The sequence below is a fragment of the Protopterus annectens genome, chromosome 2.part1 (genome assembly GCF_019279795.1).
Source record: "Protopterus annectens isolate FY-2018-M chromosome 2.part1, PAN1.0, whole genome shotgun sequence".
NCBI classification, from domain to species: domain Eukaryota; kingdom Metazoa; phylum Chordata; order Ceratodontiformes; family Protopteridae; genus Protopterus; species Protopterus annectens.
Window position 1 is genome coordinate 782,382,989 of NC_056729.1, and position 24,102 is coordinate 782,407,090.

At 41.2% G+C, this 24,102-nt stretch overlaps 1 protein-coding gene across 1 annotated transcript in view; it reads right to left on the bottom strand.

The window, feature by feature from the left end:
* Positions 1-24,102, bottom strand: part of AASDH (aminoadipate-semialdehyde dehydrogenase) — a 1,090,146-nt gene that overhangs the window by 873,649 nt on the left and 192,395 nt on the right. The window contains exon 4 of the mRNA XM_044062487.1: positions 5,087-5,406. Within this exon, the coding sequence (XP_043918422.1) occupies positions 5,087-5,406 (320 nt within the window). The remainder of the gene's footprint in view (positions 1-5,086; positions 5,407-24,102) is intronic.

Here is a 24,102-nt window from a genome sequence, read left to right on the forward strand (position 1 = left end):
CTCCAGAGATGGCAATCAAGTGAACACTCTTCTAAATGAAGTATTATCTATTTAGCAAGAATTTATAATGGTCACAGACCATGTCCCACCTAATGTGACAACATAAGCAACATGATAAGAATACTAAACTTTGTTTATGGCAAAACACTGGTCGGGCTCAACCCACCACAAAGAAGATGGCACAGCCCATCTAGTGGGCTTGCAATATAGGCTTTCAAGTCGGGGGCATCCAAACATAACAGTTTATGATATGCCAAAATATTGTAAAACTGAAGTAATATAAATAACACTGACATAAACAGAGTATTGCAAACAGTGTAAATATTACTGTTTATTTAAGGCATACAGCCACGTTTGTATTAAATCAAGAAACTTTACAGAAGGATTGTTTTTAATGAGCAACTACTCCATGAAAATAGTGTTTAAAAGGAGGATTACATCCCTGCTAGTCATAGAACTTAGTCTCTTGATGCAGGGGGAGTGAGTGTGTGCCTGGAACCTTAGTTCTCGAGAGTGATCTACAGCAAAGGAGAAGACATTCCAAAATAACCTGAAATCTGGACATCTTCCACTAAAAATCCAGAAGGAAGAAAGCATACTGAAAACATCTTAAGACAGTGTTAAAATTGGTAGGAGAGACTGTTTTTTTTTTCATTTGTGGAACTAACAGAAAACATCTTTTACACAGTTTCCTGCTAATCTACTTGCATATACAAGAAGAGTCTGTACCAGTATATTATTATTTTATGGACTGGTGGTCTCTATTGCATTTTATACCATTATATGTCTATATATGTATACATATGTGTGTGTGTGTGTGTGTGTGTGTGTGTGTGTGTGTGTGTGTGTGTATTTATAAACACATACATATATATATATATATATATATATATATATATATATATATATGGGTCTACTTCAGAAGATCGACAGACCATTTGATTGACATTCATTTGTTCAACAGCTCATTTGGTCGACAACCAGTATTCAAGGCACTTAACAGGGATAAGCCCCTTCCCCAATGTTGTGCAACCCTGCAGTTGATATATATAGTTAGGGAGGTGGGGGCACGGCCCCCCACATTGGGGAGTGTGGAGGGTGAAGCCCCCCACCTATTTTCATTTAAAAGCATGAAAATACAAGAAAAACTACACATTTTAAACAAAAATAGGTGGGGGGCACACACACACAGCAATACATGTTACATACATGTAATATATCAAGACTAATTACTGAATTCTGTCCCAGTGATGTACTTTAACTGCACACTGGACCATCAGATTGAATGTGAAATTTCAAGGAACGGTATTTCTACAGTGCAGTATCCCTTATATCCTCACAACTTAATATATACAAACCCCAAGATCATAGAACAGTGGGAAGAAATAGAAAGCAACATATCCTTACTGTTTTAGTTATGCTGCATAAAAACATAACCATTAAGTAAGTCAAACAAGGGTTGAGTAAAATGCACCCAAGCACCTAAAAGCTCGGGCTTCTGCTCTTGTGTCCTCATCTTTGTCTTTTCCACAGTGTGCATCCTACCACCCATCTCAGTCACTTAATCTCCATCACCTCTAGCTTCTTTAACTGCTCTACCTTTTACTGCCCAGGTTTCTGTACTGTACAGTAGTACTGGTCACACCACTGTTTTGTACAACTTACTTTTCAGTTTCTTTGGCATTCTTCTGTCATACACAGCCCCTTTCTTGCTATGCAAGTTGGCTGCATCTCCTCTAATTCTGGCTTTGGCCTCCTCACTCAGACTTCCCTTTTCCTCATCCACCCCATCCAGATACTTGAAAGCTGTTAGAAAGGAAAATAGTGCACCAAGTTATCTCAATTCTTTTGGCTCCCCCTTTGCTGCCATTATAACACTTAACTGTTCATCCAGTGTGCCTCCAGCTTTGCATTGCAGTCCCTATCCCGGATTGAAATTCTTATTCAGAATCTACCTATAGTGCCACATCCTCTGAATACAGCAACTTTGCTATCTGTCCCTTCCAGCCTATTTACTAATGCAGTCTGTCACTAGTATGATTAGCAGCAGGCTCAGAGCTGAACCATAATGCATACCCATCTGTGAGACAGAACACTGATTGTACTTGTGTCATTGTGTACCTGTACATAAGCCTGCACTAATTCTACCAATGTTTCTGGGACTTCAAATGAGTGCAGAACTGCTCAAATCAGCTTTCTTTGGACCTTGTCATATGCTTTCTCCAAGTTTAGGAATGCCCAGTTGGATTCTTTCCGCATCTTTAGCTTCTTCTCAACATCAGGTTGGTTGTGCTGCATCCTGATCTGAATCCAAACTTCTGGTCTCCCATCTTACTTTCTACTACTCTGCATATTCATTTTTCAATCACCCTCTCCAGAAATGTAATGCAGTGCAACAGGAGTCTGATACCACAATACTGCCCAAAGTTGTGAATGCCTCTTTTGTTCTTGTACACTGACACTAGTATGCTTATTCTCCAATCATGCAGGGTACTCCTTTCTCTCCATACTGCTATGAGTACCCTCATGAGCTATTTTTCCCCTAACCCATCCAACATTTTGAACATATTTTGTGAACCCATCTATGCCTGCTGCTTTCCCGGACTTCAATTGTCTTAGTGCTGTTGTACATAGTCATGGGTGGGTTCCTTTTCTTCTTTCACTGTAGGCTATATCTGGACAGTACAGCTTCTCTGAGGTTTTCTTCATTTAGAAGCTGCTGGAAGCACTTCTTCCATCTGCCTTTGGTGTCTTGTGGATTGGTCAGCAGACTGTTGCTGGCATCCCTTATGAAGGGCATCTGATGACTATCTTCTTTATCTTTCTGTCTTTGCTTTGCAACCAGATAAAAGTGCCACTGAGCCTTGTTCTTTGCTACTGCAGCTGCTCTCTTAGCCAACTAGCATTCCTTCTTAGCCTGGTGTGACTTTTCCTTTCTTTTGATGACTTCCTGAACTTATGCATTCCATCACCAGCATTCCTTATGAACCTTACTACCATACCTTGCTTAGCTGTGTATCTGTTCTATAGTCTTCAAACATGCTGTTTTGAGGTGCTTCCATTCTTCTTCTTCAACTGCATCTATTTTCTCTTCTTACTGAGATGCTAGAGCCCTGAGTATTTCCTTGAACTCTCATGCTTCCTCTCCAGTCAACTTTCTAGTCTTCAATCTAGTGTCTGTTGTCATTACAGCATTCTCTGACCACTTACTGCAGCTGATTTTGGCAACCAGTGGTTTATGCAGTGGGCCAGCTGTTTCACTGGGGATGCCTTTGCAATCACAGATTCTACCCCAATGTCATTTTCATACTAGAAGGAAGTTTACCAGAGTTGCATGTTAGCTACTCCTGCATGTGATCTTGCAACTGTCTCGCTTGCTGAACCATTTGTTAGCCACAATCAAGCTATTTGCGAGAGAAAAGTCTATAATGGTCTCTCCTCCTTTAATCCTGTTGCTCCACCATATGGACAAAGGCAGTCCTCATACCCTGTTCTGTCTGTCCGAAAAAGTGCATTCAGGTCCTTCATTATCAACACCAACTCATGTTGTCCTACTTTACCTAGGAGGGTCCAGTTGCCTGAATGTATTATTTTCCTTGCTGCTGCTTGTGGGGCAAAGGCTAAATTATGAACACTGCCCTATCCTTACACTTCAGTCTGACTGCCATGAGTCTGTCACCAATTCTGAAGACACTCCTCACTCTGTCCTGAAGCTTTTCCTTCACTATAATTTCCACACCATGTCTACTCTGTCCTTCTCCTCCTGAGTAGTGGACTCTGGATTCCAAGCCAAGTGGCTTTCCTGCACTGCCCTTCAATATTGTCTCCTAAATACAGAGGATGCCCAGCCTCCTTCTTACCATGGAGCTATATCCTGTCAGTGAACCTATAGTAAGTATAGCAATCCTTACCTCATGTTTGGCAAGTTGATTGGTTTTATGTCCAGCTTTTGCACAACAGAACTATCCTAGGTAAACTAAGCTGTAAACATAAAAGTCTGCCACCATTAGCATGGGTCTTTGGTGTAGGTTGGAGTAGGCCGGGTCCTCAACCCACTAATCACCGGCAAATGCCCATGCCCATGCCCATTTTGGCAATATTAATCAACATAACTCAATCACCTACAGCCAGTTTTTAAACAGTTGCGTAGCTTGCCCTGATACCACATGCAGTCTGTAATCAGTGCTCTCCTATCTGGAGGATGCTGTGCACCACAGTTGATGCCCAAAGAGATTGGTCTATTCCCTTAACAGACACCACCTCCAGTCTGTGTTGCTGCCCACAATTCCATTTCTGTGTGAGTACTGAGGTGGAAACACTCAGCATATTTTTTCAGTGGTGAGAAGAACCGCACAGAGACACAGGGAGAACATGCAAGCTCCTTAGAGGCATTGCCATAGGTCAGGATCAAACCTTCTACTTGTACAAAGAAGGAGAAGACATTAACCATTATGTCAAATGTGACGTGTCTATGTGTGTGCGCGTGTGTATGATATATATATATATATATATATATATATATAGAGAGAGAGAGGGAGAGAGATATGCACACGTACCCGTGTGTGTGTGTGTGCGCACATAAGCATATTACATTTAAATAAAATATATGTTCACATACCAGTGTTAGGGCTAGCCACCCAGCGGTGAAAACCTTGGCTATAGATGACCGTCACCGCTGAAGTGATACCCTGGCCCCCACACACACACACACACACACACACACACACACACACACACACACACACACACACACACACACACACACACACAGATCTCTGTTTTCAGATGCTTTGGTGCATTTTATAGACCTGTAGGTAAATTTAATGACAGCAATGTTTATGTATGTCTTTATACACTAAGCACCACAAATCAGTAATGAAAACTGAGTATCATTCTATAATTATTTTCTGAATTGTTGATAACGTTTGCCATGAAGGATTAAGGTGTCTGATTTTATAGTAAACCTTCTCATAATTCTGACATATCCGGAGCAAAAGAGCATTAACAAAAATGATTATATATAAGAGTTTATGCAATATAATTAATCAGGCATAAGTTAAAAACATAGCCTAAACAGTATCCTTACCTTAAATGCTGAATATTAGGAACAATGCATGTGTGAGGTACCCTAACAATTTTTGGCATTCCAGTTGTGCCCGAAGTGTGTAAAATGTAAGCCAAACATCCAGGTTGCTTCCAGTCCATACATTTTGTGTGATTACTGGCTTTTGGTTTTTGTTCAGAAAACTCACTTGTAGCATTTAGTTTTGCTTTGGCTCTCTTTGGACTTCTCAGGGTATACTGCCCAGCCTCTGTTTTCCACTGAATAAAAAGCAGAGTAACTCCAACAATCTCTGTACTAACTGAGTCACAATGAAGCCAAGGGGAAAAGGAGTGTCTGAAGTTCTGAAAGACAAGGCCACATACGTGATTAAGATGCAGTATTGCAAAACACTACAACATTTAAAATGAAAATAAATTACTCTGTATGTATGACCCAAGACATAAAATAACCTGAAATTGTACACCAATTTTGTACCGGCAAACATACATGCCAAAACGTGGCATTCAATAGTACGATGCCTGAAGCTGGGGGATTTGGATCCAACAGTGTGAAGTTCAAGTGCTTCCAATTGCAGGAAAACAAATGCTCAGTTTGCATTTACCTGAAAGCTAATTGGTCCCCCAGCTTAGCTTCAGAACATTTTCAAAAATAATTCCTTCTCTTGCTGGGCATTTCCTCTATTCTCATTCAAAATATTCACACAGATCTTAAAGTGGAAGTTAATTTTCATCCTCAGACTGAATATCAGACCACTCACAATCAGAATCGCTGCCATTAAGAAGAGATGAGGAATGGCACTACCTGAGACTAGGTGTCTGTCTTGGGAAAATGAGTGAGGTACAGTAAAAAAAGAGACTTAATTTCCAACAAAACATCAGTATAACTTCATCTGTCAAATTCTAAAAATGGAGGACACATTCCTTTAGATGTTCTACTTTATCTTATTCAGAAATTATTCTGAGCCAGAACTCTGAAGAAAAAAGTAGTTAAAACACTTTCAACACTTGAATGCCCTACCTGCACTGATGCTGTCAAGCCTGAAGTAATTTCTGAGTCACTGCCAGGAAAGGACAAATACATTTTTACTACAACCCATGGTTAGGGGTTGGCATAATGGCTCAGGTATTTACCTCACATAAACAAGGTACAGGGTTTGATTCTCATCTCTGAGGGAAACTGGCTAGGCTAAAAATGTCCCACAAGGATAGTTACCCTAGCATTTGCATAAGAAACTATTAACTGACCTACAACAGCACCTTGTTTACTCTGTAAAAATCCTGCAATCAGGGACTTCCACGCATTACTTCCTGTTCACACCATGGCATAACATGCCAGCTACATAAGCCCATCCCTCCCTGAACTCATCAGTTTATCTTTATGCCATTAATATTTTCCTGCAAATCAAAAAATAAATATTTGAAAATGACTTGTTTGAGAAGTTTATATAAAATGTATCTTGCCAATCTTACAGAGAACTCCAAAAGCTGGGGCTAGTGGATAACACACATTCACAAAGGGATAGAACAAGGATATTCCTGACCCATCAAGGTGAACCCCTTGTGGACTAATAGCTAAAATAAGAATGTATTAGTTATATAGGACACTGATAACACTACTTGACATGTCCATGTTTAAGCTGAATCCCAAAGAGTAAACACCAGTGAGGGAACCAGCTAGAAAACTGTATAAGTACATGGTATTCAGTAGCTAAGTCATGCAATAATTGCCCCCAAAAATAGCTTAATGGCCCAAGTCTCAATCAAGATTAAAATGCTTTCTTAGTCAATATGGGGGTTAGACTTCATGTTTTGAAGATCTATATAGTTTTGTGTCTCTTCCACATTAATAGGGGACGGGGGTGTTTGTATTTAGTTTTTTGTTTGAGGGTTTTCATTAAAACGAAAATTCTTGAAAAATGTGACACAGATTCAAATGGAGATAAGAAGATACAACTGTACAAAAGATAAGCCTGCCAAACATTTGTATATGCATATAACAGAAAAGCTGGAAACACACACTCAAAAAACTGTGTAAAATAGATGGAAGCAATAGCTTTTTATCATGATGGCTAGTGTTGTTCATATTATCCTGGAACATGAATGGCCTTACAGATGCAGATAAAAAGGAAACAGTACTGAATTATATAAAGAAATACAGTGTGCAAACAGCAATGCTGCAGGAGACACATTTGGAAAGAAATAAGCATGTGAATTTGACAAAGAAAAAATTTCAGAATGGATATTCAGCAGAGTATCAAGGACAGAGGAAAAGGGGAATAATTACACTAATTACTACATACAAGTCTTTTTTTTTTTTTTTTTTCCAAATATAATTTTTATTGCATTTCACTTCTATTTAAATACAAGAAAAGAATGACACAGAAAATATACATACAAGCTACTTGGAATATCAAGTTTCAGTCATCCAAATACGATATACGTAACGTAAATCATCAATGTTAGGGTAACAATTACACAGAATTGTCTAATAATCAAGCTGCTCTTAATGAGCTGTAAAACAGACATTTACATAAAGATAGTATACAAGTCTTTTTTAAGATTTAAATGGTGAAAAATATTAATTTCTTTTCTCTGATGCCCTGGAAGTTAGAGATAAGAGAGTGTTTTTGACAATGACTGCAATCTACATACTCAAAAAGCACAGTTTTGGCATCAATGAAAGAATGTCAGGGAGGTTGGCATAATGGTTATGGTGTTTACCTTACAGAGACAGTTACATTTTCAAAGGATTTATCCTGCTTCATTTAGCACGCATTTCCCTGGATCTATATCACTTTGTCAAATAGTCTGTTTGTCGAACCACTATTCATCAAACTCACTTAAGTGAAAGCTCATTTCAGCAAACGACCATTCTAGTGGAAATTATCCAAGGGAAAGAAACTAGCAAGCCAGCTACCGACTAACAAACACCACCAATTTAAAAATCAGCAAAATTGGGGGGGGCTTTCCACCAACCCCTAACTATATACACCAACTCCAAGATTGCACTACAGTGGCTAAAAGGGCAAATTCCTGATGATGGTCAACTACTTTCTTTCCCTGAGAAAAAATTCACTGAAATGAGCTTTCACTTAAGTGAGTTCGATGAACAGTGATTCCATAAACAGACTATTCGACCAAGCAATATAGACTCATTTCCCCACTACATTCAAGCCTTTTGGTGAAGCACAGAAAACACTACAAGCATAGCTCTCAACTGTACAGGTTTTTGCAGAATGTCCAGATTTTTGTCTCATATTTTTGTTCTCTTCCTCATAAAATTTACGGTTTACTGGAAAACCTCTGAAGATTTAAGTCACTAAATAATGACATACATTTCAGTTTTAGACTTAATATTCTTCAGAAAATGCATGCTAACACAAATGCTGTTATTCTAGCAACTTTCTAAGTTTATACGAGCAATATTTAAAACCTGTCCCTATTTTTGGACCTTTGTCCAGATTTCTTGTACTAGCACATTGAGAGCCATTCACGGGCATAATCATAACAATCATGAGACTGAATAGGTAATAAAGACAGAGGAAGAGGAATGGAGGTCTTCAGAGAGTGCTAAACTGTCACTTTGTGCTCGGCAAAAGTTAACTGGGACGGTCTGTTAAAAATTTTAGGATTTACTACCTTTAAAAATGAAAAATATGAATAAAAAATAAAAGAAAGAAAGCTGTGCACATTATGGTAAAGCAGGCTGGGTGAACTGTATTTATTTATTTATTTCAGTTTGATAACCAGGTAAGTATTCTGGTCAACAGATGTTTTTCAACCAAAATCTGGTGGCCATGATACAAGACATAAATAGAAAATTAGATAAAGACTAAAGAATACACAGAGTTGTACAAAGTAGAAACAAAAAAATAAAAACTCATTGTATGTTATTTAAACTTACAAATGCAAACAATGTCATTTAGAATATGTACAATTAAAGCAGGCATTCAACCCCAGTGATAATTTGTTAAAATGATGTCTTTACAAGAAAGATGCGACTACACTGTGAGCTACCAAGGACTGGCCATTATGATGGAAGCAAGAGCATTCCATGTCCTTAAAATGGAAGTTATGTATTTGCCATAACGATAGAGCCATGTTGTCGTATTTTTGTCCAGGTCAGCATTTGGGTTGTCGGATCCAAACCCGGATACCTTCTTCCACTGCTTTGGATCAGAGTCTCTGACTCCTCCCCTACCTGTAATTCCCTTCTTTCTTCTAATCCACTTCAGATTAGAGTTTGCTGGCTTTCTCCAAAGTACAGATTCATTCCTGAAAAACTGTAAAAACCTGTAGGTGCAAGGCTAACAAGCTTGCTAATACCTCAGTATAAGTAAATGAACTTTTGAGCAGACAGAGTTGATGTCTGTCTGCGCACCATAAGTTTAGAGGTGACAATTTGGAAAGGGGAAGGAGGGAGGGATATTGAACCAGACGAAAATAAGTCAACACTGATCTATCATTATGTTGTCTGTTTTCGTCCAATTCAATGTTTGGGACAGATTCCTAAGCGGCCTAATAAACACCTGGGTGGTGTCAAGAAAGGACATTCCTGATTTTAATGGAACCAAAAGATGCATGTGCTCTTGACTACAAGTCCAATTTGGAATGAGAAATAAATGTATGAACCGTGGACCATGTTGCTGCTGCACAAATGTCATCAATGGGAACTCGCTTCAGGAACGCCATACAAGTAGCTATTGCCCTAAGGGAATGGGTTTTTGGTTTTGTATGCAGAGATAACCCTGGTCATTGTATACACAATAAATTGTGACCTTTGTTAAGTTTCTTTCCAGTTTTTCTTTAAAAAAGGATATAAACAGTGGGTCTGACTCTTGTATCTTTGGTACAGTGTAAGCAGAATATGAGCTGTCTGAACATATAGTGTGAGCTGCAGATACTCTTCTTTGAGAAATTGGAAAAAAAAGACTGGCAAATCAATATACTGGTTCAAATCTGCTTTGGATGCCATCTTTGGAAGACAGGAAGTATTTGCTTTCATGGTTACTCTGTCTTTATAGAAAATGAGGAAAGGTGGCTTGCATGACAGCACTCCTAATTCAGAAATCTGCCTACAGATATAACTGCAGTCAGAAAAATGGTCTTCCATGAGAGATACTTAAAATCCACTGAAGCTGCCAGTTCAAAAGGTTTCTGAGTTAGGCCTGAAGCACGACTGTGCTGACCCATGGGGAAACTGGATCCTTGACTAGGGTTCTTAGCAGGAGAATTCCACTGAGAAAAGCTTTGGCAATTCTAAGAGAGGCAATGGAAGCATCACTGCACCCTATATTAAAATTTGAGATAGCAGCTACTTGCACTATGACAATAGAAAAGCTGGATCCTTGGTGAAAAAGTTCTGAAAGAAAATCCAAGATCGATGGGAGAGAAGGGATCCTGTCGCCTTGATGATGCCCAAATAAAAAAATCTTCTCCCCTTGCTTCAGTAAATCTTTTTGGTTAACTGGGTTTTGTGAAGAAGAAATAATGTGAATCACAGATAATGAAAGTCTAGCATTTCTGGCTATCATCAAAACTGAAGAAAACATGTGGTCGACTTTAAGGTCTGCAGATCGGTAGAGGCAACCTAGATGGATGACTCAGATGATCTGGACTAGGATCCAGCAACCAGGGCTGGTGTATTAAATGAGGCCAAAGGAAGGGGAACCAAACCGGTCAGGGACAGAATGTAGCAATGAAAATCACCCTGGTATTACACCTTGTGGCTTTCTGAATGAGTTTTGTCAAGAGTGGTATCGGTGGAAAGGCACAGAGGAGAACTTGAGACCAATTTTGGGCAATAGCACTTCTTGGTGACTGTCCACTGTCCCTGTGGAGGGATGAGGGAGAAGTAACTACTGCATGTGTTGCTTTGGTATGAGTCAAAAAGGTCACAGAAAGGTTGGCCCCCATGGCTGAAAATTTCCTTTGCCACTGTCTGGTTGCGTGACCACTCATGAGGTAATAGAAATAACCTGCTCAATTTGTCTGCTAGTACATTTGTATCTCGGGTATGTGCAATGCTTCCAGAATATGATGGGAAAACATCACCCACTGCCATACTGTCATAGACTCTCAGCAAAGTGGATGATCATGTTCTCCCTTGTTTGTTGATGTACCACATTACTGACATACTGTTCATCTGGATGAATATCACATCCCTGGGTAGGTAATCCTGAAAAGAGTGCAACACTAGGTGGACCACTCTCATCTCCAAGATACTAATGTGTAGGTTTGCCTCTACAGGTGACCAAGTACCCTTAACCATCTTCTAGAAATGCCTCCATCCTAGAAGTGAAGTGCCCATGGTTACTGTGGCTTGGGGAGTTGGTGGGCAAAAGTCTCGCCTTTCTGTGACGGACAGAGGGGTGATCCACCACTTTATATGATCACTGCAAATTTGAGTGAGATGAATTTTAGCATGGAGGGGGTTAAGACTCTGACCACTGGACTGTAATGTGGTATCTCGCTAGTTGAAGTAAAGTGACGGTAGAGGCCATCAGACCTAATGCATGGAGAATCAACCTTGCTTGTGGACAGGGATGTTGGACTACAATGAATTAGTCTTAAGGACAGCACTCTTTTTTTCTAGCAGTTTAGCAATCTAAAGAACTGTGTTGATATGGCATCCTATAAATTCTACATGCTGTGTGGGAAACAGGTGGCTTTTTGCCTGATTTACTGTGATCCCTAATAGATCTGTAACGTGGAGTACTATTGACTGTTGCCACAGCAGTAGATTTTAGGAAGTAGCAGTTAGAAGCTAATCATCTAGATGTGGGAAGACTTAGATCCCTTGCAGTCAGAGATGAGCTGATACCACTGCCATAATCTTGGTGAACACCTAAGTGGGCTGTGGTGAGACCAAAAGGCAGTCTTTTGAACTGAGAATGATTGGCCTCCAGCCAGAAATGGAGAACTCTCCTGTACTGCCTCTGTATCTTTATATGATACTAGGCATCCCGAAGACCTTATAGAGCACATCCAATCATCCTTCCTCAACAGAGGTAATATGGACTGTACCGCGACCATTCAGAACTTTGTCTATCTCACAAACTGATTAAGGTGGCTGAGGTCCAAAACTGGCATGAGGTCTCCTTTTCTTTATAACTAAAAAGAATCTGAAGTAGATCCCAGTTCCTAACTAGTCTGTGGGGACCTGTTGGATGACTTTTTTTCTAGCAACTTTTGAGACTTCCTTTGCTGCAGATTCTAACTGAGTGGGTGGAATATTGGGAATCTTTAATATCTTTTTTGGAGGATACAAAAAAGGGGATGGTATAGCCTCTGGTTATTATCCTTAATAACCAAGCATCTGAAGTAATATTTTGCCCGGCTTGTGGGTACAAGTCTAAATACCCCTTGAATGCCTCCACAGTGCAGCAGCTGGGTAACCCTTCAGAAGCATTTGCAAGGTTACTCAGTAAAAAGGCCATGAAAATTCTAATTATGTGGTCCGCCTCTGCACCTGTGGTAATGTCCATTTGAGTAATCTCCTCCTCTGCTTTGGAAGGGGCATCTGTCTCCAACAGTGTCTTGGTGAAAACCCTGTTATTTTCTGAATTACATTTTCTTACCATGCATTTGGTTCCTAGAAAAGGACCTCTGAGAGGTGGGGAAATGGACTGCAATGGCAGTCAGGATTTTACCATCCTTTTCACTCCTAGGAAATGTTTCTTTAACTGTTGGCCTGAATAGGGTGTAGCCATCAAAAGGGGCATTAATAAATGAGACCTTGAAGCTTTTTTCAAAATCGCAGAGCTGCATCCAAGCATGGGAATGTATAGTAATGCCTGTTAAAGCTGCTCTTGCTGTACCATCTGCTGCATTAGACAGCAGGCACAGGGCTATATTAGAGGTGGATTCTACAGTAGATAACTGGGTGTGCACTGTTTTTTGAACATCCAGTGATAAGTTACCTAAGAGAGACTTGGAAATCTCCTTGATCAAGTCCCTCTGAAAGCAAGTCATATGTGAAAGGTATGTTCAGCACTCTAAATGCAAAAGTCGCTGAAGCACAACTCCATTTTCCCAGTCTGTCCAACAACCCTGACTCTGTTTTAGTGGGATGAACAAAAAAACTTGCTACTACCATGGCAGCTACTGGGGTTCAGTGTTTCTAGTCCTTTGCAGCCACTGAAATTCTGTTTTTGGAGAGGGGGAGTTCTACCATGTCAGGGTCCTTCAATGCCTTCTGAGCCATGAGACTATAAGGGAATCTAGGGGGGGAGATACATAGGATACAGATGAACCAGCTAGGAAAGCTTTAAGGAACATGGATCTGTCTGGGGAAGGGATTTCTTTGGACCAACTCCTCTTCTGTTTCAGCAATACTACGATGTCACCAAATGTGATGTCTTCCGGGTGTGGGGGGGGGGGGGCTAGGGGAACCTTCGCCTTCACCCAAGAGAGGAGTCTCTTTCAGTTTGGATATCTGTTTCCTAGGAACTTGTCTTTGAGATTCTTCTGGAGACAGGTTGGAATCAGACGGGGAATTTGAGAGGTGAGTACCCTCAAAGCTTATGGGTTCTGACTGTTGATCAGAATGAGAGAGAGAAATCACAGGGTCCACTGTGAGTTGGGGCAGATCTGAACTTTAGGCCCTCACCTGCTTTTTTGGTCCAACTAAAGCCCTTTAAACAATGCTGCAATTGGAACCAAGGAAGCATTCCCCCTGTCAAAAGACTCAAACTGTTCCCAGTCCAATCAAGGTTGGCTAACAGGATGAACTCAGACCTGAACTAAAAATTGCAGAGGCCCTGAAAAGACTGCACCAAAACCCTTGGAACTGGGAACTCAACAGTGACACTTATGCTGCAAAACTCATCTCAATCAGATAGAATCCTGGTCAAGAAAGTAATGGGCATAGTTGATGCTGAAGTTCCCTGAATTTTTGGATATCACTGAAGTGTGCTGGAAGGGCACAGACCTGTGGGAACTGGTTCCAAAAGGTTAGCCAGTACCAGAGAAAAAACTGATGGGTCAATGGACCTGTATCCATAGCTCCCTTTGGGAATGGTGCCGGCAGGATTCCCAGTTGGATCTGTCTCTCTAAGAATTTCTTCCTCATATGGTCAACATCCATTTCACTGAGAAGAAGGCAAGGAAAGACATTTCTCCTGCAAAATGGGCCAATCAAGCACAGAGCTTACTGTTTCCGGTGAAAATCTAGCACGAGGAGAGGGAGTTCAGACCAGACTACCTCAATGTTTTAGGTATCGGACCGAAAGGACTAGTTGGATCACAGGACCTTTTTCCTCAATTTTTCTGATCTCTTTTCCTTCAACTTTATTCCTGAGAGGAATTATGCGACCACAAGCTGAGCACTTTTTAAACCCTTGAGGTTTGCCTGACATCTAAAAAATTACAACACAGTAGTTTAAAAAATTTCTTAACTACAGACACACACACAATACTAATTCTAATGGAAATATACTTTCATCCTAACAATTAAACTATATCAAAGAACTATCTAGAAACAAACCAAAAAACACTAAACAGCAGCTAACCAGTCTAACTGCAAACCTACAAAAATCTTAAATTTCCTAACAACTATAATGCTACACTAAATATCCCAAAGGGAAGAGTCAAGGGTATGAAAAAAGTACTTTCACTTATCGGGAAAAACTCAGCTCTCAGACACGTCTGGTTTATTCAAGTGGCAAACCAGATCTGAAGAAGATTAGAATGGAGAAGGCAATTATGGTAAGGGAAGAGTCAGAGCCTTGGATACAAAGCTCTGGAAAAAGGTGCTGAAGTTGGATCCAATCGGATCCCACAACTCAGATGTTGAATCTGATGAAAATAGACATTGGATCGATTGTTTTATTTTATTTTTTTTAATCAGCAATTGAAGTGTCTCTTGTTGCCTCACTTCTAAAGTTAGCTGCTCAAACAGATGGGCCAAGCCTAGAGAAAGCGTCTAATCCTACAAAGGTTTTAAAACAAGGTTTAATGAGGGTAATATGAAAGTTATGTACTTACCATAATGACAGATACATGTTGTCTAATTTTCATCCAGTTCGATGTATGGGTTTGTTAGATATGATTGAGTAAGAACGCGACACCATGTCTGAAGTGTCATGGATCCAGGGCTCTGACTGCTCCTCTACCCATAATTCCTCCACTCTATCTTTGGACCTCAGATTGAGTTTGCCCCCACCAAATAGAAATTTAGAGATATAACAACACCTTTAAGGTCAATCACGAACATGACATGAAATATCTAAGAGAATATCACAGTCTGAAAGGACTGTTCACAGACAGGGTGCAAACGAGAGCCATTTGGTCATTAGAAGCCAACAGATGATAACTTGGAAGAGGGCAGGAGGGAGGGAGGTTAAACTGGATGAAAATCAGATGACACTATCATTATGGTAAGTACATAATTTCTGTTTCCATTGTTAGCTATTTTCGTCAAGGTAAGGGACAGATTTTCAAGCAGTTTTTAACTGGGTGGCGTAAAGGAAGGACATTCCAGAGAATGGTGGAAGCAAAAGAGGAGAGTGATCTAGATTGTACATCCAATTTATGAGTCACAAAGGTGTGAAGTCTTAACCAAGTTGCAGCAGCAAAAATATCATCAATAACTCTTTTCATAAGGCCATTGAGGTGGCTGTTGCTCTTGTGGAATGAACTTTAGGCCTCTTTTGCAAGGATAGGCCTTTTTTCGTGTATACAAAGGAAATACAATCTAATAACGATCTTGAAAGACTAACCTTAGAAACGGCTTTGTCCAAATTAGGTCTAGAAAAGGCAATGAACAATTAGTCAGATTTCCTTAGTTTTGTTCGATAGAGACAGACGCTCATTGTCAACTTACATTCTAACAAATGTTGGGAGAATCTGCGAAGAAACACTGGCAGGTTGATGGATTGGTTTAAATTTGCTTTGGATGCTACCTTAGGAAGGAAAGATGCAATGGACCATAAGTAACCTTTGTCTTTGTGGAAAACTGGGTAAGGGGGGTTTGCAAGAAAAGGCCTGTAACTGTGAAATTCATCTGGCCTATGTAACAGCCAAAAGAAAATTTGTCTTCTAAAAGAGGAACTTAAAATCTACTGAAGTTGCTGGTTCAAATGGAGGTTTAGTTAGTGCCTGAAGCAAAATAGCAATATTCCATGAATGTACTGGGTTCTCTGATTGGAGAATGTAGAAGTAAACTTCCCTCAAAATGCTTTAAAAACTTTTCCAGATGCCATGGAGATGTCAATCTGACCTATGTGGAAATCTGAAATTGTAGCCATTTGCATTCTGCTTGTGGTAAAACTGGAACTACTATGGAAAAGCACAGACAAACTCCAGTATGGAAGGAATGGGAACAGAAAGAGGATCTATTCCTTTCAACGTAGCCCAGATGGAAAATCTTTTCTATTTGCTATGGTAAACCTTTCTGGGGGACTGTTTTGTGGGGATGAAATAATCTGTACAACTGGTGATGGAAGCCTGGTATCTCTAGCCAAAGTAAGAACTGGCAGAATAGAGCAGTTAGTTTCATGGATTTCTGGTCAGGAGGACACAGTCCAGCTGGGAGAGTCAAGAGATTTGGATACTGATCCAACATCCATGGGAGATGAGCTAGTAGAGGACAGAAGAACAGGAACCATGTTTGTTGGGGTCAGAGGGAAGCAATGAGGATCATTCTGGCCTTGAACTTTCTTCCTTTCTGAATGAATTTGTTCATTAGGGGTAACAGGAGAAATGCGGGGCCAACTGTAGACCACAACATCCCTCTGTGACTGCCCTGTGGACAGATCAGGGCAAAGTAACTGCTGCACTTGCTGTTCAGGTAGGATGTAAAAAAGGTCACTGCAAGGTTGGCCCCACCAACAGAAAATTAACGCAGTCACTGTTGGAATGATGGATCACTCATGAGGCATTAAGGAAATGGACAAACTGAACAAAATTAACACAATGGACATCCCTGGGATGTGTGTTGGTATCAGAAATCTGTGTAAAGACACTGTCCATGGCAAAAGTCTCATGGCTTCCTGACAAGGCATGTACGAGTGGTTTCCTCCCTATTTGCTGATATACCGGACTAGTGCTGTGTTGTCAGTCTGTAAAGAACTCACACCCTTGGGAAGAACATCCTGAAATGCTTGCAAGGCTTGGAGGACTGCTCTCATCTCCAAGATATTGATGTGAAGTTTGGCCTCTACCTTCAAAATGCCCCCCCCCCCGCACCGTAGAAGGGAGGTGTCCATGGTTACAACAGCCAACGGTGGATATCTATGAAAGGGTAACCTTCCGTTACTAATCTAGTCATCATAGATCAGCTGATATGATCTCTGCATATCTGAGTAATGTGAAGTTTGGCATGTAATGGATGCATGTTTGAGACCATTGTACAGAGTCTCCACTGGAGTACTCTCATGCACAGCCTGGCTACAGGGACCAATAAGATTGTGGAAACCAATAAACCCAACAGTCAAAGAATTAACCTTGATGAGGGTGAAGGATGCTGAAGCACCTATATGGCTACCAGTCATAGGGGAGTACTCTGGAGTAGGGTAACTTAGCAATTTGTAACACGGAGCCCAAGTGGCATCCAGTGAATTCCATTTGATGTGATGGGTCCATGTGGCTCCTGAGTAAAATTTTATTGCGATTCCTAGGTTTTGCATTAGGTAGAGCAAAAGGTCTACATGGTCTAACAGCAGATGCTTGGAGGTAGCAATGAAGAGCCAATTGTCGACATATGGGAAAACTTGGATCCTTGCAGACAAACATATTGCAACTACAGCCATTATCTTGGTAACACCCTTGGGGCTGTGGGGAGACCAAAGGGTAGTGCTCTGAACTGGTACTGGCTGATTTTCAGCCAGAAAAGGAGAAACCTCCTAGAATGTTTCTCTGTTTTAAATGTTAGTATGTGTCTTGGAGATCTACAAAACACATCCAATCATCCTTCCTCAGAAGAGGCAATATGGACTGGATTGTGACGATCTGGAATTTTGTCTGTTTTACAAAATGTTTCCAAGTGACTCAGATCTAGGAGGGTCTGAGGTCCACCATCTTCTTCAATAGACTTAAGACTATAATTGGTCTTTGGGGACTATTAGATTACTTTTTTTCTAGCAGCTTGGAAATTTATACTGCTGAAGGTTCCAAATGACTGGGTGTAATATCAGAACTGTCTTCTTTATTGGGGAATGGAAAAGGGAACCAAATAGCACTTGGAAATTAAGTTTAGAACACAGGACTCCGTAAAGTTTTGCATGTAGGTGCATGGTTAAGCATCCCGACTGCTTCCAGAGTGCATGACCACTAGAATGGCTTGTCAGTAAAAGGAACAATAAAAGCCCTGATTTTGCAGACAACTTCTGCTTTTTTGGACAACATCCATTACAATTACCTCCTCCTCTACCACAAAGAGGTCTGTCCTGAGCAGTGTCATGATAATAACCCTATGATTTGTAGAACCACATCTTCTTGCCAAACCTCCGATTCCTAGAGAAGATCCTTTGAGGTGCAGAAAATGAATTACCACAGTAGAGATGATTTTACCATCTTGTTAACTCCTAGTTAGAGTGCTTTTATCTTTGGCACAAAAAGTGTGGAATTGTCCAGCGGGGCAATAACAAAGGACTTCTTAAAGCCTTCCATGAAGTCACAAATGCACATCCAAGCATGTCGGTGTACAGTAATACTAGTACCCACTCCCCTCACAGTGCCATCAGCTGTGTTAGATAACACAGATGACATCAGATGTGTTGGATGGTAATATTCGATACAGACTGAAGGGTAGTGAGCTGGGAGTCCACAGTCTTCTGGACATACTCATGCAGTTAACTGGAAAGACTCTTGGAGAACTATTTAGTCAAGTCTCTCTGGAATCATGCCACATGAGCCAACTAATTCAGTGCTCGAACAGTGAAGGATGCCGAAACATATGTCTATTTCCCAACCTGTCCAACGCCCTAGACTCCCTGTGTGTGTGTGTGTGTAGGGGGGGGGGTTGGACAGAGGAACTTTCTTCTCTAATTTCTTCTTAGTGAATGCTACTACCACCATGATGGACCTCTACTCTAATGCTTCCTGTCCTTGGGTGTTGCCAAGACCCTATCTGGTTTAGTCAGTACTGCTTCCACCACATCTGGGTCCCTCCAAGCCTGGTGAACCATAAGGTCAATTAGGGGATTTACTGGCAGAACTACCCAGGATGAAGTCAAGACAGAACCAAAGGCATTCAAGAGCACAGTCTTGTCTGATAAAGGGTCATCTGTGGACCATCATCCCTCATTCTTTCATTAATTCTAGGATCTCGCCTTAAGTGATGTTTTCTGAGAGGTATCGAGGGAAGCCTTCACCTTCATCCAAATCCGTGTCTTCTGTGAACAACTCCAGAGATAAGTCTATGCACTTCCATTTGCACGTTTGCTTCCTGTGACCTAAACTGGTGGGTGTAGTCAGATGGGTCTGAATCAGACTAGGAACTCATGTAATCAACCATCTCAGAAGCATGTGGTGTCAATTATCCCTGTTAGGTTAAAAGAATGGAAGAGGAGGCAAATTCCTGTTGATGATGGGTTGGAGATGAGCTGAGTAACAACGCATTCTTCCTTGGCACAGCCACTATACTCCAAAATTCAAGTGAAATACTGAAGTGTAAAGGCACCAACAACCAAATATTCACTTCAGTTGCTGCCCCAGTACCAATAAAGGACTCCCAGTCAATAAAATTCAACACTTTACTATCCAATAAAATATACAACATACATACTATCAAAGAAGCTGTTCTAACAAAGTATTAGTTTAAGGGTGTGCACACATGAGCAACCAGCATACTGTACGTGTTTTATTTTTTATATTTTTCCCTAACACATTTGTTTTTCAATTGCAATGTACAGGTTATATGTCACATTAAAGATGGGAAAAGTTTTGAAATTATTTATTGCAATCTCACTTTTTTATATCACAAAAACTTGGCATCTTAACGGGGTGTGTAAACTTTTTATATCAACTGTATATTTTTCTGTGGGAAGGTACCAAAATGGAACTCGATTCCCTCCTTCACACACTTCAAAACAGTATCCCATACCTAGACGTTACAGTCTCAAGCTACGGTAACCATGTCTCGTTTCTTGACACCCAAATTTCAAATGACCCACACTTACGATCAATCAGCTCTAATGTGTTCCACAAAAACACATACCGCAACAACTTCCTGGACTAAAGGAGCCAGCACCCCTTCTTTATGAAGAAGAACGTACTTAAGGGACAGTTTATCTGTTTGTCCAGATAAATCTCAGATGGCAACACTTTATGTATGGAAAGCCAGTTCCTTTACAATCTGATTCTGAACAGAAACTACCCGCCCGCACTGATCTCACAGGTATCCATGGAAGTCACCCAGTACCGCAAGGAGAGATACAGACCCATCCTCACTCACGGTTTTACCCCCCAGCAACCGAACCACATGGTGATGGGCACAGACAGAAGCTGCAGTTTTCCAGCCCCCATTAGTAGGGATTTGCTCCCTATAAAAAACATTATTATCAAGAAGTGGAATAGAATCAGGGCCAATAAAGTTAACTTTCGAGCCCCTGGCAGCACTTTGACCTTTGCCCACAAGAGGACCAGGACTCTAAGGCAATTTTTTGATAAAACAGAAGCACTCATCCATAGGAATTCCCACAATGCCGACACACAGACACCCACAAGCAGCCAAACAGGCATGCAGGCATGGAACAGATGTGTAGTATGCCCCTTCATCTACACAAGCTCCAGCTTCACTTTCCAACACATCAACCGAGTTTTTAACCTCGAAGGCACCTACAACTGCCACTCTGCTTTTGTAATTTGCGCCGCCATCTGCGAGACCTGTGGCTCCTTATACATAGGAAAGACAGCTCGCAAGCTCTCGGACAGAGAAAAAGAGCACCTCGGGGCAGTCCACAAGAAAGGCCACCGCAATGCACTAGGCAAACACAGCTCCCTCTGCCCCAACTTCAGCAAATTTAAGTTTTTTGTGCTTGAGGAAGTACAAGAATTCTACGGTGATAGTGAAACCTTACTCGAAGTAAAATAATTAAAATGGCAACTCCTCCTCGATGCCAAAATGGCACCGGGACTTAATGAAAATATCAATGTGAAATGTGCACAAAAATGGTTAGGCTGATAGTACTCCTAAAAAACCCACACATAAACTAAGCACATTCCCATTGGTTATACTGTCCTCTTCTTGGATTGGTCCACTTAGACAGTCTCTTTACACTGCTACCCTATCAAAACGCTGTATTTTACAACTCGATTGATTTGTGTGCATTCTCAATACTATTTAAACAAATAAAGTATTTAAATTTAATGTATCGCTCTGAAGAAGTTCGTAGTAATAAAACCGAATGAAAGCGCTCAGCAATCAGCTCCTGTCTCCGGTGTTTGTTGCCTATAGCACCACCCCCCCCCCCCACGCCTTGGGAATGATTTTGTTTTTGAATTTTTTTCTGCATTTTAGTAGTGTTTCTGCGACTTTCTACTAGTCGGTTCTGTCGGATATATAAATACATATATATAGATATAGATATATATATACACACACACACACACACACACACAAACATATATATATTATATATAACCATATATTTAATATATATAGGTTCATACTAGGCTATCTGTCCTAGGGCATTTATAAGCCTAGCCAGAGTGTGTTTGGCTTTCGCAACCCATTTTAAATTAATTTTGCTATGCCCTTTTTCGAGGTTAGTATACTGTGCCTCTGTCTAACAGTGACACAGAAGTGATACCCGGGGTAAACCTACGATCTCCCATCCACTCATCAAGATTCCTCTTGAAGAGAGTCAGTGAGGGACTCTGCCTAACCTGGACTGAGATTTTATTCCAGAGTGAAGGGAGCCTCTGGGTTATGAATCTGTCCCTCCAGCATGTACTATTTATTTCAGTACTGAGGTTCAAGTCTCTCAAGCGCATAGCTCGATGGGATTTGAATTTTCTGAGGTGCAGCATGTCCATTAATTCCAGGTTGGACATGGCTTTATACGTCAGGCACAGATCGCCTCTGAGCAGGCGGTATGCCACTGAGTAGAGCTGGAGTTTCTTCAACCGGGCAGCATATGGCATCTGTTTGAGCCCTTTGATCCTCTTGGTAAGGTACTTTTGGGGTCTTTCCATTTGCTGCAGGTGTCTAAAGTACATCCCAAAAGGGGCATTGTACTCAATTATGGGCCTGATGAGGGATGAGTAAAGAGGCACAATGACCTCCCCTGATCTAGATGTGAATCCCTTCAAGATTAGGTGGGCTATACAAAATGTTTTTCTAACCACTTTGGCCACGTGGTTGTCAAATGAGAGACTGCTATCAACTTGGGTCCCCAGGTCCCTAATTACTTCTTCTGTACTTAATGGATTACCACCTATGTCGTAATTTGTGGGCACTTTGTTTTTGCCAAAGGGGATGACTATACACTTTTTGGCATTTAGCTTGAGGCCATGGCTCTGGCACCAGTTGTGTTTCTATGAGGCCCTTTTGGAGGATGCTTGTGTCGGCTGGAGAGTCAATTATGGCACCCAGTTTGCAGTCATCTGTGAACTTGGTCAGCCATAGTCCTTCCATGTTGGCCTGTACCTCTGAGAAATATATACCGAACAAGAGAGGTCCAAGGACTGAGCCTTGTGGGACGCCACTTGTAATTGGTTAAGAGTCTGACATGGCTCCAGCAATTCTAACCATGTGGGTTCTGTCCTTGAGTCACTTTGCAACCCATCTAATGACATAGGGGTTTATATTTAAGCTGGTGAGCTTATCTATAATACCCGAGTGGGGTATTGTATCGAAGGCTTTTGCCATGTCCAGGTAGACTGTGTGGACCACCTTCCCCTCGTCAATGGCCTTGGTGACTGTTTCAAATAAATCAACCAGGTTTAAAAGGCAGGATCTGCACTTAAAGCCGAACTGGGTAGGATCCAGTGTCTCTACGTCCCCACTATCTTTATTTATGAGGTCCATGATGATCCTTTCCATAGCTTTGCAGACCAAGCTAGTCAGGCTTATGGGGAGATAGTTTCCAGGATCCGTTGAGGCACCACCTTTGTGGAGAGTGACCACAGTTGCTGTACGCCACTCTTTGGGTACATATCCTGTAGTAAGGCTGAGATTGAACAGTAGTTTTATGTCTGGGTTTAGCTCTTCTTGGAGTTCATGTAGGATGCAGCCCGGGACACAGTCTGGTCAAATTGATGCCGAGTTTTTTGCTTTGGAGAGGGCAGCTCTTACCTGAACATCTGAGATGTCAGGGGGGTAGCACTCTGCTGGGATAGATATTTGCTCTTTTGGTGGGGAGGGGGGGGGGGAGAAGTCTGCGCTGAACCTGTCATCTAGGATGTTGGCAATGTCGGTGGGTTCGGTGTATTTTTTGTCATTTTGGACTAATTCTGAGCATATCTGGGAATTCCCACCCAGGTTCCTAACGTAACTAAAGAAAGCCTTGCGATTATCCTTAGTGTCCTGTGCAATTTTTCTCTCGAAGCTGGCCTTAGACGATTTTATGAGTGCCCGTAGTTTTTTGCTAATACTGATCAGAGATGCCTTCCCTTTTTGGGATTTTGCTCTATCATGTAGTAGCTTCCTCCTTCAATTGTATAGTTTGTTTATGGCTGGGGTCCACCAGATAGGACGTCTGCCTTTGGAGGAGTGGGTCTTTATTTTATTTGGGAATGCATGATCCATGCATTCCTGAAGGTGTTCATAGAACGAGTTTATAAAGGATTCTGCGGTCTGGGCCGTATTTTTCACAGGCCCCGGGGCTTTGACGGATTCCACCTCAGTTTTGAGGAGTGTGAAATTTGCTTTAGAGAAGTTTTTAACTGTGGTTTTCAGGGCAGGGGGTGGAGTCGGGATATGAAAATCCAGTGAGATTGGTTTATGGTCTGATCTTACCAGTGAGGGATACACTTCTGGTCTGGAGAATAGAGTCCCCATGTTGGTGATGATCACGTCCAGTATGTAATGCTCCCAGTCTATGTTTGGGTAGTTAAACTCGCCCAATATAATGATGTTTGGAGAGACTTTTT